The following is a 13,263-nucleotide window of genomic DNA, read 5'->3' as shown; positions in this document are numbered from 1 at the left end:
AGGCACCTGGGCCTGTCCTGCGCCCACTTCCCTGCTGGCCCCTGTGCCTCTCAGCCCCAGAGAACATGCCAGGACTGGCCCACCGGGTTTACCTTTCCTTCCAGCCCTGTCTCTGGCCGAGACATCAGGCTGTGTATGCCCAGTAACTGGCTTGTTGAGATCAAGTGTGAGGATCAAGGCAGGTTCCCAAGGCTGGGGATGCAGTGCCTCAGCGCACTGCAGCCCACAGAGCAATGTACCACAGGACACAGGATTCCTGTCGTCAGCTTTATTTTAGTGCTGGTTTTTGGTTCCCCAAGAGCTGCATGAATGAGTTTTGGCCACCTGACTGGGGCCCCGTGGGAACTGGGCACTGTGGGTAGGATGCCTCTGAAAAGAGGTGAAGATGGAGGAATCATGCTATCTTTACCACCTGGGAAGGCCCAGGCTGAGGGCAGGAAGAGGCTCCCGTGCCGCCTGGGGAGAAAATACAGGCTTGGGCACCAACTCCCATTAGCCCCTCAACACAAGGCCATCACCCACAGGGTCACCGTGACTTAATGGAGCAAGTAGAGTCTTCTGGGCCAGGGTTCTAGCTTGTTTTTCACTGGACCCAATGAGGAGACCTCACCGCATTAACAGGCAGCCAGAGCCTGTTGAGTGGTTGCTTACTAAAATGCCTGTAACCCAGCATTGCTCCTCAAACTACAGCCCCACCTTTAGAGAGAGGGCCTCATTCAGGAGCTTCTCGGCCCTGAGAGTGAGCAGAGGTTCAGGAAGGATACACAGCACAGGATTCACAGTCGCTGGGTGCCCTCCACTGCTGGAGACAATTTAACATCTGAGGGAGGCTGGGAGGACAGGAGGGACCAGCCCTCTCTGCCCTGCCTAATCTGCCCCAGCTATGCTCCTATAAGGAAAGTGGTAAGTATCCTGAAACCCAGGGTACCAGGGCCTACCCTGCATCCATCAAGCCCCTCCACTCACCCCCTTAACCATACTGGGTGGGCACAGAGCAGAAGGAAGCCTGAAGCCCTAAAAAAGGCTTTAAAGCACAAGCCTCTGCAAGGGCCCCTCTCGGGAACTTCCAGGGCCTGTGAACATCTGGGGGCTCAGTGCCTTAGGATCTGAGCAGCACTGTGTTCCTAAGGCTGAGGCCTACCAGCTAGCTCATCCAGAACTAGCCTCATTTTGGCATCTTTGAGACAGGGTGCTGGCCCTGAGCCTACACATCTAGAGAGGACCATCAAAGGGTTCAAGGCCCAGACACTGTAAAAGCTGGGGGGGTGGGAGGGACATGCGCCTACAGCTGCAAGGGACCATTTCAGGGGAAGGGCAGAGGGGGCAGGAGAGCAGGGGTATGTGTGCAGGCAAAGAGGAGGCGGGAATGGTGGCTTAGGACAGAAGCACCAGGGAGCCTCTTCTGGTTCAGCACCAGGCTCCCCCAGGGGCCTCCCCAATACTGAACATTAAAGCTGCACCCTGAGGGGTCTGGCCCCAGACTAGGCAAAGGCTCAGTCCCCAGCTAGAGAGTATGGGATTCGGGGGCACTGCTGGCAAGATGGGCACTGTGGTTCTACAGTAACATAAGCTTATACTACCTGTGCTGAAGACAACAGAAAAACAGTTAAAAAAAATCCCAATACAGTAACACCATTCAGATGCCACCCTGCCCCCTTTCCCTGCCTCTCAGAGTGATGGAGTGGAAACGAGGAAGGACCCTCGGGAAAAAAAAAAACCTAGCATAAAACTTGATCAGCTCAGGAGAAAGGGTCAAAGCCCCCATCATCTTGCGGTGGGGCTCAGGGAAGGCCTCAAAGCCCTCAAACTGAACCGAGAATGCAAGTCTGCCCTCTAGCGGACAGCGGCAGTGCAGCCAGTTCTACATGATCAGAGGAAGGGCTGCTTGGCTGGAGGAAGCAGGGGAGACAAAGCCACAAGCTCTGGACCAGAGCCAGCACAGACCCCCAAACAGGGCTGACCCACCCCGTGAGGCGTCGGCCCAGGCCCAGTGGCTGTAACCTGACATACGGTCTGTGAGCTGCCTATGTCTGTAAACAAAGCCGCACCTGACCATGCAGGGGGCCGAGTGTAGAGATGCCTGGAGCCACTGTGCACTTAAGCCTGCCACTCGCCCCGTGCCCCCAGGGGGAAAGCCTTCCCTGGCTCAGGGCACGTGACAGGTCAGTTTTAAATATGATCTGTTCTTTCAAAGAAACAAAATGAAAAGAGAAGAAATTTAACAACAGGTCCATGAAGCTTCACATCCTTAAGGCGTTCGCTGTCAAGTTCAGTGTCAGGAGCAGCAGGGGACTACGAGGTCCAGCCCACCCAGAGCCCTTCTAGGCAGAGTGCAGTGGGATGACAAACTTGCAGCCGAAGGGCGAGTGGTAGTTGATGCCCACCTCCTGGAAGACCTGCTGGGGAATGCCGATGTCGCACAAATAGACACGGCCCGCATGCTCCCCCAGAGGCAGAGGCAGGCCCAGAGCCAGTGACCACTTGGCATCGATGCCCTGTTCACCTTCATGCACAGGCGGGTCTATGCTGAGTACTGGTGCCCGGTTCTGGTTGGCCCAGGCCACAGCTGCCTTGTACCAGGGCTGATCCCGCAGGAAGGCATTCTCGGGGCAATCCAGACAGTTGATCACCAGGTCCACCGGGCTAGTGGGCAGATCTGCAGGTGGAAAGAGTGCCATCTGTAACCCCTATAAAGTAGAGAGCAGTCCAGGCTGGGACAAGAACCTTGGTGACCCCAACCAAGAGTATCTTATTCAGACACCACTCCAATGCCTCTGCAGAGGCCAGGCTTTTCAGGGTTGGGCCGGGACTCAGGCTCTGGGAGTTCCAAGACCTGGTTGGGCTAGGTGCTGGAGACCAAGGGTATGTCAGCCCGATGGACCACTGTCCTCGTGGAGCTCCCAGGCTGAAGCACTGTCGTGCTGCTGGGTGAGCAGAGCTTCTCAGGACATGATACCCCTGCCTCCTCTGCACATCTAACTTCCTGGTAAATTATAAGCTCTGGGAAGGTGGGCTCTATTACCAAGTCAGCCTTGAGGGGGAGGATGTGACCAGAGCCCATGAGAATTGGGCTGACTGCCATTTGCTGTCTGGCCCAAGAAGTGTGAATAGGCAAGAGCGTGCCCACTCTACACCAGGCTGGCCTGCTCCCACAGCCTGGCCTTGCTGGTCCCCTGTTACAGAAATGAGTCCTTCTTGCAGCCCAAACTTAAGAATGGGGAAGGAATCTCTCACTTCTCCCAGGTGTGTAAAAAGGCTTCTCTGCTCTCACCAAGCCTCTGGCACAGTGTAAGAACAGATGGCTCAATAAGCACGTAAGTCCTGACCAGCCTAAGAGGTTAAACTGCGACTAGCGGAAATCAGACCAAACTCAAGGGTAAACATCCTGGAGCAACTGGAATAGGAAGCCTTGTGGGCAGCTGAGGAAGAATAACTGCCTGGAAAAGGACATCATATTACAGATCTTAAGAGGGGGAACCCACATATGAGAATCCCTCCCCAGGTCTCAGCCTTAAGTACTGACATACCTCAATTAGAGTCTCAGAACAGGCCACCACAGGTGGGGATGGGGGTGTCCCTGTGAGCCCTGAGGCTTTTGAGAGTGGGAATAGCATATTCCCTTCGAGTTAAGACTGAGGTTCTGGCCCCATCTTGCCATCTGATCCCTGGAAAGGCCCTTTCTCTGCGCCGCATTTGCTTGCTCCACTTCTCCCCTGTTCTCACTTCAACCCACTCCAATCAGACCACGTTTCACCATACCACTTGAAACTGCTCCTGTCAAGATCACTAGGGGCTTCCACACTGCTGGATCCAGCAGTCAAGTCTTTGAGTCTGAGTGAGATGGAGAGTCACTTTAGGAATAAGTAGCAGAAAGATATAATGCAGCTCGGGTTCCAGGTGATCATTATGTCTATTGTTTGAGTGCAGACTGCAGACGTACACAGAATTATTAAGGCTGTGGTAATCATTGGAACGAGAAGTGATGGTGGCTGAAGACTTCAGATGAAGTCTCAATCTTCATCTGAACTCAACCTAGAAAGGCTTGCTGACACAGCTGTTCACACCCTCTTTTCTTTACTTGTCTTTCAGGTACCAGACTCTCCAGGCTTTCCTTCTCCTTCAGTGACCACTCTTTCCCTGTCTCTTAGCTGGTCCCTTAAACTTATATCCAAAGAACTCACTCTAACAACCTATCTATTCTCTCTTCCTAAAAGATACCTTATCCAGGCTCATTACGGCTTTAAATACCACCTCCCCACACTTGTAACTCCAGACTGGATCCCTTCACTTAACTCCAGACTCATCTCCATCAATCAACATTTCCACCTGCCTATCCAATGGGCTTCTGCTCTTCTTCCCCAAACCTCCCCCAGCTCTTCCCATCTCTGTGATGGCACCTCCATCCTTCCAGTTACTCAGGTCAAGAACCTTGGAGTCATTCCTTACCCTTCTCTTTCTCTTATCCTTTACATCCAATCTATAAACTCTTATCTTCAATACTGCTTCAGAAACTAACCACCTTTCATCACTTTCATGCTGTCTGAGCCACCATCACTTCTCGTTCCAATTATTACAACAGCCTTAATAATTCTGTGTACATCTACAGTCTGCGCTCAAACAATAGACGTAATGATCGTCTGGAACCCGAGCTGGATTATATCTTTCTGCTACTTATTCCTAAAGTGACTCTCCATCTCAAAGTTCAAACCTTACATAAAGACCCACAGGCCCTGTATGACAGACCCTGAAATGTCTAAGTCTACTGCTTCCCTCCACCCAACCCTCCAACATTCTCGAGTTCCCTTCCCTGTTTTATTTGTCTCCATAACACTTACTACCATCTGACCTGAGAGAAATGTCACTTGTCATCTGTCCTAACCAGAATGTAAGCTCCACAAAAGCATGGACTAAGAAAAAATAAAAATCTATCGCCATATCCCCAGTGTCAGCAACAGCACCCATTCTGTACTTATCTGTGAAACGAATAAATGGATACCCACCTCTCCATCTGAGTGGTGGGAGGAGGAAGAAGGTGAAGGGATGGGAAGTAGGCAAGTCGACACCAAAGGTATTTATTTCCTTAAGACTCTAATACTCAGATCAGATCAGACTCTACTACTACTCATGAGCAAAGCGCTCTTTACTCTTTTTCCGCCTGTCGCCACTGGGCGGCGCCACCAGACCAAGAAAGCACTGAGGGCTCCCCAACCCTGTGCGAGGGCTCACCTTTAAGGCTAGACACTTGTTGGCCCTGGGTCTTGCTGAAGAGAGACAGCTCATTGGTAATGGATTCCAGCATCTTCACGAAGTTGGGCAGAAAGAGGATGACCTGGACATCGTGGTTGGCTAGGTGCCTTCCACAACTGATGCCCTGAGCCCCCTTCACGTGAGGCCCACACAGCAGGGCCACTGCAGGCCTCTGGTGAACATTCTTGGGATTCAGCCTGGAACAGAAGGTAAAGAACATCATCAGCCGAGACTTGCCAAACCTTTGCCCCCTATACCGGACACCCCCTGGCACCTGCTGCTCTCAAGGCCAAGGTTCTAGAGGGGATGGACAAAATCCACTACAGGCCAAGCTCACAGGGTGGCCTTCCCACTGGCCCACACTTCATCTTTGTGTCCTCTTAGGTGGCGCTAGTGGTAAAGAACCCACCTGCCAATTCAGGAGACATGAGACCTGGGTTCGATCCCCGGGTCGGGAAGATCCCCTGGAGGAGGGCATGGCAACCCACTCCAGTAGTCTTGCCTGGAGAATCCCGTGGACAGAAGAGCCTGGCAGGCTACAGTCCACAGAGTCGCAAAGAGTCAGACACGACTGAGGTGGCTTAGCACACACTAGGCAGTTCACTTGACCTTGTTCCGTAAACCACCAGTGCCTGAACACTGCTTTCTAACCAAGAACACTTTGTTCTCACTGTAGGACCTATTACATCAAACACTTCTCGGCAAAGAGGTTTTCCACCTCTGCAGCCTTCTTGACTCTTCTTCCCCAATGTGCCTGCTCTGCTGCAGCAAGACTGGTCTCATCACTCTCGCTTGCACCTGAAGGTTCTTTCTTGGTTCTGCTCAAACTACTTCACCTGCCCAGAGAGCCCTTCACTTACGAATCTCTGACCCACTCCTTCTAGGATTACTCTGGCTCACCTCCTAAGAGACTCACAGCAAGTACCAAAGAGGGTAGTTGTAAATCATACTCAATTAGTTGCCAGTCCAAGTTCTCGTCTCTGAGCTGCCAGTAAGCTAATAAGGGCAACGCTGGAGCTACTTTATTTCATAGACTGCTGGGTAGATGAATGGATGTAAAGCACTCTGAACAGGAACCGACACAGAAAGGGCTCAACTGATGCTGGTATCATAGTTCCGGTCACAGAGAAGGCAGACGGCTAAGGGCTTCCCGGCTGGGAGCTGCCTTGGACACTCACTTCTGATGAAGTCACTTTCAGCTTTACGCCATTCAAAGTGGAGACACCCCCCCCAACCCAAAAGAAAGGCTGAGACCCCTCTGGTCTCAGAGAAGCCGTAAATAAGGGGGTTAAAATTAGCCCTAGAGCTATGCCCAACTCCCAGACAGTGTTGTCTGCCTCCGGGCAGGAAGGCAGGGGAGATGAACAGCCAGAAAGAGGCTTAGGTCCCTGCTTGGGGTGGAGCAGGGACAGTCACTTATGGGTTTTCCCCAAAGAGAGGAAGACAGATGTTGTCAAGCCAAAGAGGAAACCCTCACTCTCCAAATAAATTCAGGGGAATTTGGTGGTGTACTTTCATATACACCAAGTCATTCATTTCTCCCCACCATGTTTGCATCGTAAGGCAATATGGTGAGTACTTCTCCCTGCTCACAGATAACTGCAGAGTTCATCTGACTCCCCCGGGTTTATTCCCTAAATGAACGCTTCCTCTCACAGAGGCATGCCCCATCCGAGAACTCAAGACAGACCACAACACCCACAGACCCAACAGCAGGGGTCAGAGTCCAGGCACTGGAGACCGAGCTTCACCGTGAACCACCAGTGTCACGTGGGCCAAGTCTTTCTGCTCTCTTGAGCCCTAGCTTGCTCATTTTAAAACCCAGTCTACTATTTACCTTCAAGGTGAAGCAACGAGGAGCAAATTAAATGCTATTGTGAAGGCACAGTGAAAAAATGCATGATACTTAACATACCATGGTACTTAACATCACTCTGCAGATGATGCTGTTAAAGTGTTGTGCTCAATATGCCAGCAAATTTGGAAAACTCAGCAGTGGCCACAGGACTGGAAAAGGTCAGTTTTCATTCCAATCCCAAAGAAAGGCAGTGCCAAAGAATGCTCAAACTACCGCACAATTGCACTCATCTCACAGGCTAGCAAAGTAATGCTCAAAATTCTCCAAGCAAGGCTTCAACAGTATGTGAACTGAGAACTTCCAGATGTTCAAGCTGGATTTAGAAAAGGCAGAGGAACCAGAGATCAAATCACCAACATCCATTGGGTCATAGAAAAAGCAAGAGAGTTCCAGAAAAACATCTACTTCTGCTTCACTGACTACACCAAAGCTACACTTCATTGACTACACTGTGTGGATTACAACAAACTGTGGAAAATTCTTAAAGAGATGGCTATACCAGACCACCTTACCTGACTCCTGAGAAATCTGTATGCAGGTCAGGAAGCAACAGTTAGAACTGGACATGGAACAACGGACTGCTTCCAAATTGGGAAAGGAGTACGTCAAGACTGTATACTGTCACCCTGCTTATTTAACTTATATGCAGGGTACATCATGCGAAATGCTGGGTTGGTGAGTACAAGCTGGAATCAAGACTGCTGGGAGAAATATCAATAACCTCAGATATGCAGATGATACCACCCTTATGGCAAAGAAAGCAAAGAGGAACTAAAGAGCCTCTTGATGAACGTGGAAGAGGAGAGTGAAAAAGCTGACTTAAAACTCAACATTCAAAAAACTAAGATCATGGCATCCAGTCCCATCACTTCATGGCAAATAGATGGGGAAATAATGGAAACAGTGAGACTTTATTCTCTTGGGCTCCAAAATCACTGCAGATAGTGACTGCAGCCATGAAACTAAAAGACGCTTGCTCCTTGGAACAAAAGCTATGACAAACCTAGACAGTGTACTAAAAAGCAGACATTACTTTGCCAACAAAGGTCTGTCTAGTCAGCTATGGTTTTTCTAGTAGTCATGTATGGATGTGAGCGCTGGACCATAAAGAAGGTGCAAAGAACTCATGTTTTTGAACTGTGGTATTGGAGAAGACTTTTGAGAGTCCCTTGGACTGCAAGGAGATCAAACCAGTCAATCCTAAAGGACATCAATCCTGAATATTCATTGGAAGGACTGATGCTGAAGCTGAAGTTCCAATATTTTGGCCACCTGATGCGAAGAGCCAACTCATTAGAAAAGACAGATGCTGGGAAAGATTGAAGGCAGGAGGAGAAGGGGACAACAGAGGACAAGATGGTTGGATGGCACCACCAACTCAATGAACATGAATTTGAGCAAGCTCCAGGAGTCGGTGAAGGACAGGGAAGCCTGGTGTGCTGCAGTCCATGGGTCTCAAAGAGACGGACATGACTGAACAACAATTAACATACGTGAAAGTGATTACGGAGGTATCTTCCTCAAAGGAAAGCCAGCAACTGTTGCAAAGAACAGTACTGTTGGCCCTTCTGAGAGCTCAGACACTGAAAGAACAGACAGGCACAAGGATAGTCAACCACAAGAAGTCCATTCCACAAAGAGGAATGGACTTAAGAAGGACATTCAGGTCCTGCCCCCAAACTGCTATTTCTGGGAAGCCACTTAATGGCCTCAAATACTTCCAGGAAGAGCTTATTCCAAGGGTTGCCCCAGTGGCTGCTCTGGGAGAAGGTTCAACGGTCAGCAGACCCAAGAGCATGATATACTGCAGAGGGCAACTTGCACTATTTCCTCCTTTGCGGTCTCCATTGGCTCTTCCCCAGGCCAGGCCAGAGATCCGGGTAGGAAAGCAGGCCTAAGTCAAGGGGCAAGGTGGATGAACACAACTCTACAGGGAGAGGGGTGGAGAAGCAAGGAGGGGAACCTCACTGTCAGTGTGGATCACCTTAGCCACAACTCTCCCACAAGACTAGCAATGTCCTCCTCTTCGCTGACAAATCCAGCAGACACCTGTCAACCTTAAATGTGCTTGCTCGCTCAGCATCACCACTGCTAACCATTCCTTTATTCCTTAAACACTATTTCTTTGGTTCTTAAGCCTTGCCCTCTTGGTTCTCTTACCTCTCTGGCTTTAAACTTTCTTAGCTATTCTGGAAGGCTCATCTCTTAACTAGGCTTTAATGCTGATGTTTCCCAGAATTCCACCCCAGGCCCTTTCCACTCTTCACACCTTCTCCTTAACGGAGCCTGCCTATTCTTATACCACATACCAGCTGATGACTTCCGATCTCTATCTTCTGCTCAGACCTTTTTCTAAACTTCAGATCCAGATTGCTAGTAGTCCATCTGCATGTCTCACAGTCCTAAACTCAACATATCCAAAACAAAACCTACCACCTCCTCCATGCCTGCTCCTCTTCCCACATTCCTTATCATAGTGACTGCTGTCACTGTCTAGCCCAGCGTTCAGGCTAGGACGCTTTAAGCTCAGTGATCACTGACACTTTATTTTCAATCACCTTTCATATCCACTCAATACCCTGCCTCTTGATTTTACCTTAAAAAGCTCCCTCGTCTATCTACTCCTCTGATCCCCTCTTCCCTACTTGGGACTATCATCACCTGGCCCCTGGCTCAGTTTTCTGTTACAATTTTCTAACTGGTCTCATGGCCTCCAATCTTGTCTCTGCTAATCTACTCAGCCAAAGTTTTTAAACACAAAACTAATCATGTTATAGCAATGGCAACCCACTCAGGTACTCTTGCCTGGAAAATCCCATGGACGGAGGGGCCTGGTGGGCAGCAGTCCATGGGGTCGCTAGGAGTCGGACACAACTGAGCGACTTCACTTTTACTTTTCACTTTCATGCACTGGAGAAGGAAATGGCAACCCACTCCAGTGTTCTTGCCTGGAGAATCCCAGAGACGGGGGAGCCTGGTGGGCTGCCATCTATGGGGTCACACAGAGTCGGACACGACTGAAGTGACTTAGCAGTAGCAGCAACAGCATTACTGAAGTACCCTCAGCAGTTTCCTATCACTCAGCTGTACCAAAACTGGGTCTCTGGAGGTTAGAAGGCAAGCCTCTGCTAGTTGGCAGGAGTCTTAGAGTTAACTGCTTCCAGGAAGGAAGAATCAAAGAGTGGTTTGTTGGAGAAGAGGCTTCCCAGGTGGTGCTAGTGGTAAAAAAAAATCCACCTGCCAACAATGCAGGAGACATTAAGAGACATGGGTTCAATCCCTGAGTCGGGAAGATCCCCTGGAGGAGGGCATGGCAACCCACTCCCATATTTTTGCCTGGAGAATCCTCATGGAGAGAGGAGCTGGAGGGAGGGCTATAGTCCATGGGGTCACAAAGAGTCAGACACGACTGAGCATGCGTAAGCACTGGAAGAATAACAAGGACTCCCAGGACAGGGTGAGAGTGGCAAACAAACGCTGTGTGGCATCCCGGCAAGTGACTTTACAGAGACTCGCGTTAGAGGAGCAGCAGCAGAACCCCTGCGTGTGTGAGGCACCATGGGGGCGCCGAGGCAGAGCAGCATCATCCCACACTCACCCCCATCCCCCCTCCTGCGGGCATTTACCTGTTGGGTCCTCCGAGCAGGGTCAATGCCATCTGACTGGCACACACGCCTGTCATCTCCAGTCTCCGCTCCAGAGTCAAGCCATGCTTCTCAGCCACAGCCAACAGCTTTTTATGCAGCTCGTAGGAAATACTTGGGACAACCAGGCCAGAGTCTGCAGTTTGAAAGGAGGTGAGGAAAAAGGCAAAGTGATTACAGGAAACCAGTTCTTCAAATAGTGAAGTTGATCCGCGAAAGCCAAGACTTTAAGACTGACCCTCTTCAGCCCATTTGCATAGTCCAAGACAAAGGCATGCTATGCAGCTCTCCAGAGCTCAAGCAGTCGATGTGGAACTACGTAACAACCCGTTCAGGCTACCACAGAGCCGGGGTGAACTTAACCTCTCTTAGAAGTTTACCTTTAGACCATGAAGAGGCCAAATCCACCAACATGTACCTGGTACTATCAAGAAACGGCTGCCAACCACATTACAACATGCTTTTCTCAAAGTAGGGGAAATGCCCCTCCTGGCTGTGAGGTTTTTCCTCATAAGCAGACCCCTTATTCTTGCCTAGAGTGGAAAAGACACTCGCTAACCCTCCTGACCCTCTGGTCCGCACTATTCAATTTTCAGGCAGGATGACCTGTTCACCCCACCTGCTCCCCACATCCTCTCCCTCCTGCTCTCCTCTACTTAGCCCTTCTGTTTGGCCAAAGAAATTCAACTAGAAACTTGCTTTCTCGAATAATTTGTTGTTTTCTCCCCCTTTGGGTGACTGTAACCTAAAACTCTTACCAAAGAGAAAGAGTACATGGAAAGTAACCTATGGTTTGCTTTAAGCTACTGAGAAGAAATCTTTTACTCACTATAAACGAATTGCAACTAATAAAGGTTAGGCAAAACCACAGTCACTGAAAGTACACCATCAAAAACACTTGGTTTTACGAGGTCAAAGTCTTCAGCAGCTCGGTACACTTGAAGAAGTCTATAGCATTACATGTCCAGGAGCAAGGTGCTGTTTCAGAGCCCAGAAAACCAGGATAAGAAAGAAACAGCAAAGTCAAAAACTGTGATCTTTTGCCTTGACCTCCAATGCCACCTTACAAAGGTTAAAGATACTGGACTGCCAAGGGAGCAAACTCTCTGCCAGTGAGCCCTGGGCTCAGAGACAGAAACACAGGTTCCAATCAGCAAGTTATCAAGGGATTTTGCATATATCTAGTTTTGTCTGGATGGATCACATGCCCCCCACACCACTTTAAAAATGTATTTGGCTGCTGGCATGTGGGATCTAGTTCCTTGACCAGGGATGTACTCTGGGGCCCCTGGACTGGATGCGTGGAGTCTTAACCACTGGACCCTCACGGAAGTCCCTCAGGTGCCTTTTTAGATCCTGTGTCCTCATCTGTACTGGAATGTAAACCCCTCAAAGTAGGGATATAAGCCTCTTCCTTCCTCGACCCCCACCTCAGTTCTGTCATCTCAGCTGTATTTATTTACCAATAGAGGCAAGATCTCATCAGGTACTCAAACGTATAAATGATGCCAATCTACCGTTTCTTCTGTGACTGAACTCTAAGGCAGAAGTTTTCATCAGAAAGTTCATCGCCATCCTGTTGGTTCCAGAGCCCTCTATAGAAAAATTTCTCTTCCTCACTGATGATTTCAGGAGAAATTTCCTGAGGTTCTATCCATTATCCAGTCCTGCCTACATAGATCCCTAAAACCACAGAGAATCAGGCTGTGGCTATACATTTTAACAACAGAAACCCAAGCATAAAGACTGAACTTACAGTACCCATGTCTGTATTCTCTCAAGGAAAGGCAAAATAATAATGTAATAATAAAAACCATCTCCATGTCAAAACGAACACTGTCCTGTTGGTTAACTGAGCTCCTCCACCTGTCTGAGTCCTAATCCTGCTGGGAGCAGACATGACAGGCAGTGAGCCGAGCCTCGCCCCTTGCCCCTTCTGAAAAGTGAGCCATTGACACCCCAGATGCTGATGCTGGGGGCTGTGGCCTGATTGCATGTCAACAGCCAATTAAACAGCCATTTATTATGGTCGGTTTCAGACATGCACATATTATCAGAACTAATTGGGAACCACTGATAGCAGTGTGGAAAAGGGTGAATGAATTCTCAGGAATCCTAAGACACTAACAACCCTAAACCTGTCAGACAAGTCACGCACCTGCCTACTTCAAACACCCTCTTCACCTGCAGAGTCACGCAAGGCGAGCTTTCCCTCCAGTCCGTGCAGCTCTTTGCCTACTTATTCCCTTTCTGGCGAATCTGAAACAGGCCAGGGCAGTGCATCCTGTGCCTGCCCCTCCACTAATCGAACTTTCTTTCTGGAACTAGGTCTTGTGCTACACGTGCAGGTGCCTCCTCTCCAGTTCTGAGGGCTCTCCGAGGGCAGACTGAGCATTTTCTGCTTTCTCCTCACAGTTCCTAGAGGTACAAGGCTGATGGCACAGCGGGAGGAGAGCTTACCCTACTCTAGACGGCTGGCTACTGCAGCCGGAAACCGTGTCTATTACATCTCAC

At 49.7% G+C, this 13,263-nt stretch overlaps 1 protein-coding gene across 3 annotated transcripts in view; it reads right to left on the bottom strand.

Annotated features, from left to right (window-relative positions):
• Window positions 1–253: 253 nt before the first annotated feature.
• The window catches only part of EDC3 (enhancer of mRNA decapping 3), a 55,256-nt gene continuing 42,246 nt past the window's right edge, over window positions 254–13,263 (bottom strand). For all 3 annotated transcript variants that reach the window (XM_019983458.2, XM_019983457.2, XM_070775385.1), the window contains 3 exons: window positions 10,732–10,885; window positions 5,227–5,444; window positions 254–2,656 (listed from right to left, as the gene is read on the bottom strand). In XM_019983458.2, the coding sequence (XP_019839017.1) occupies window positions 2,322–2,656; window positions 5,227–5,444; window positions 10,732–10,885 (707 nt within the window). In that variant the 3' untranslated portion in view covers window positions 254–2,321. The remainder of the gene's footprint in view (window positions 2,657–5,226; window positions 5,445–10,731; window positions 10,886–13,263) is intronic.

This window comes from Bos indicus, chromosome 21 (genome assembly GCF_029378745.1).
Source record: "Bos indicus isolate NIAB-ARS_2022 breed Sahiwal x Tharparkar chromosome 21, NIAB-ARS_B.indTharparkar_mat_pri_1.0, whole genome shotgun sequence".
Taxonomy (NCBI): Eukaryota; Metazoa; Chordata; class Mammalia; order Artiodactyla; family Bovidae; genus Bos; species Bos indicus.
The sequence above is the reverse complement of the archived record's forward strand: the minus strand, read 5'-3'. Positions and strand labels throughout refer to the sequence as shown.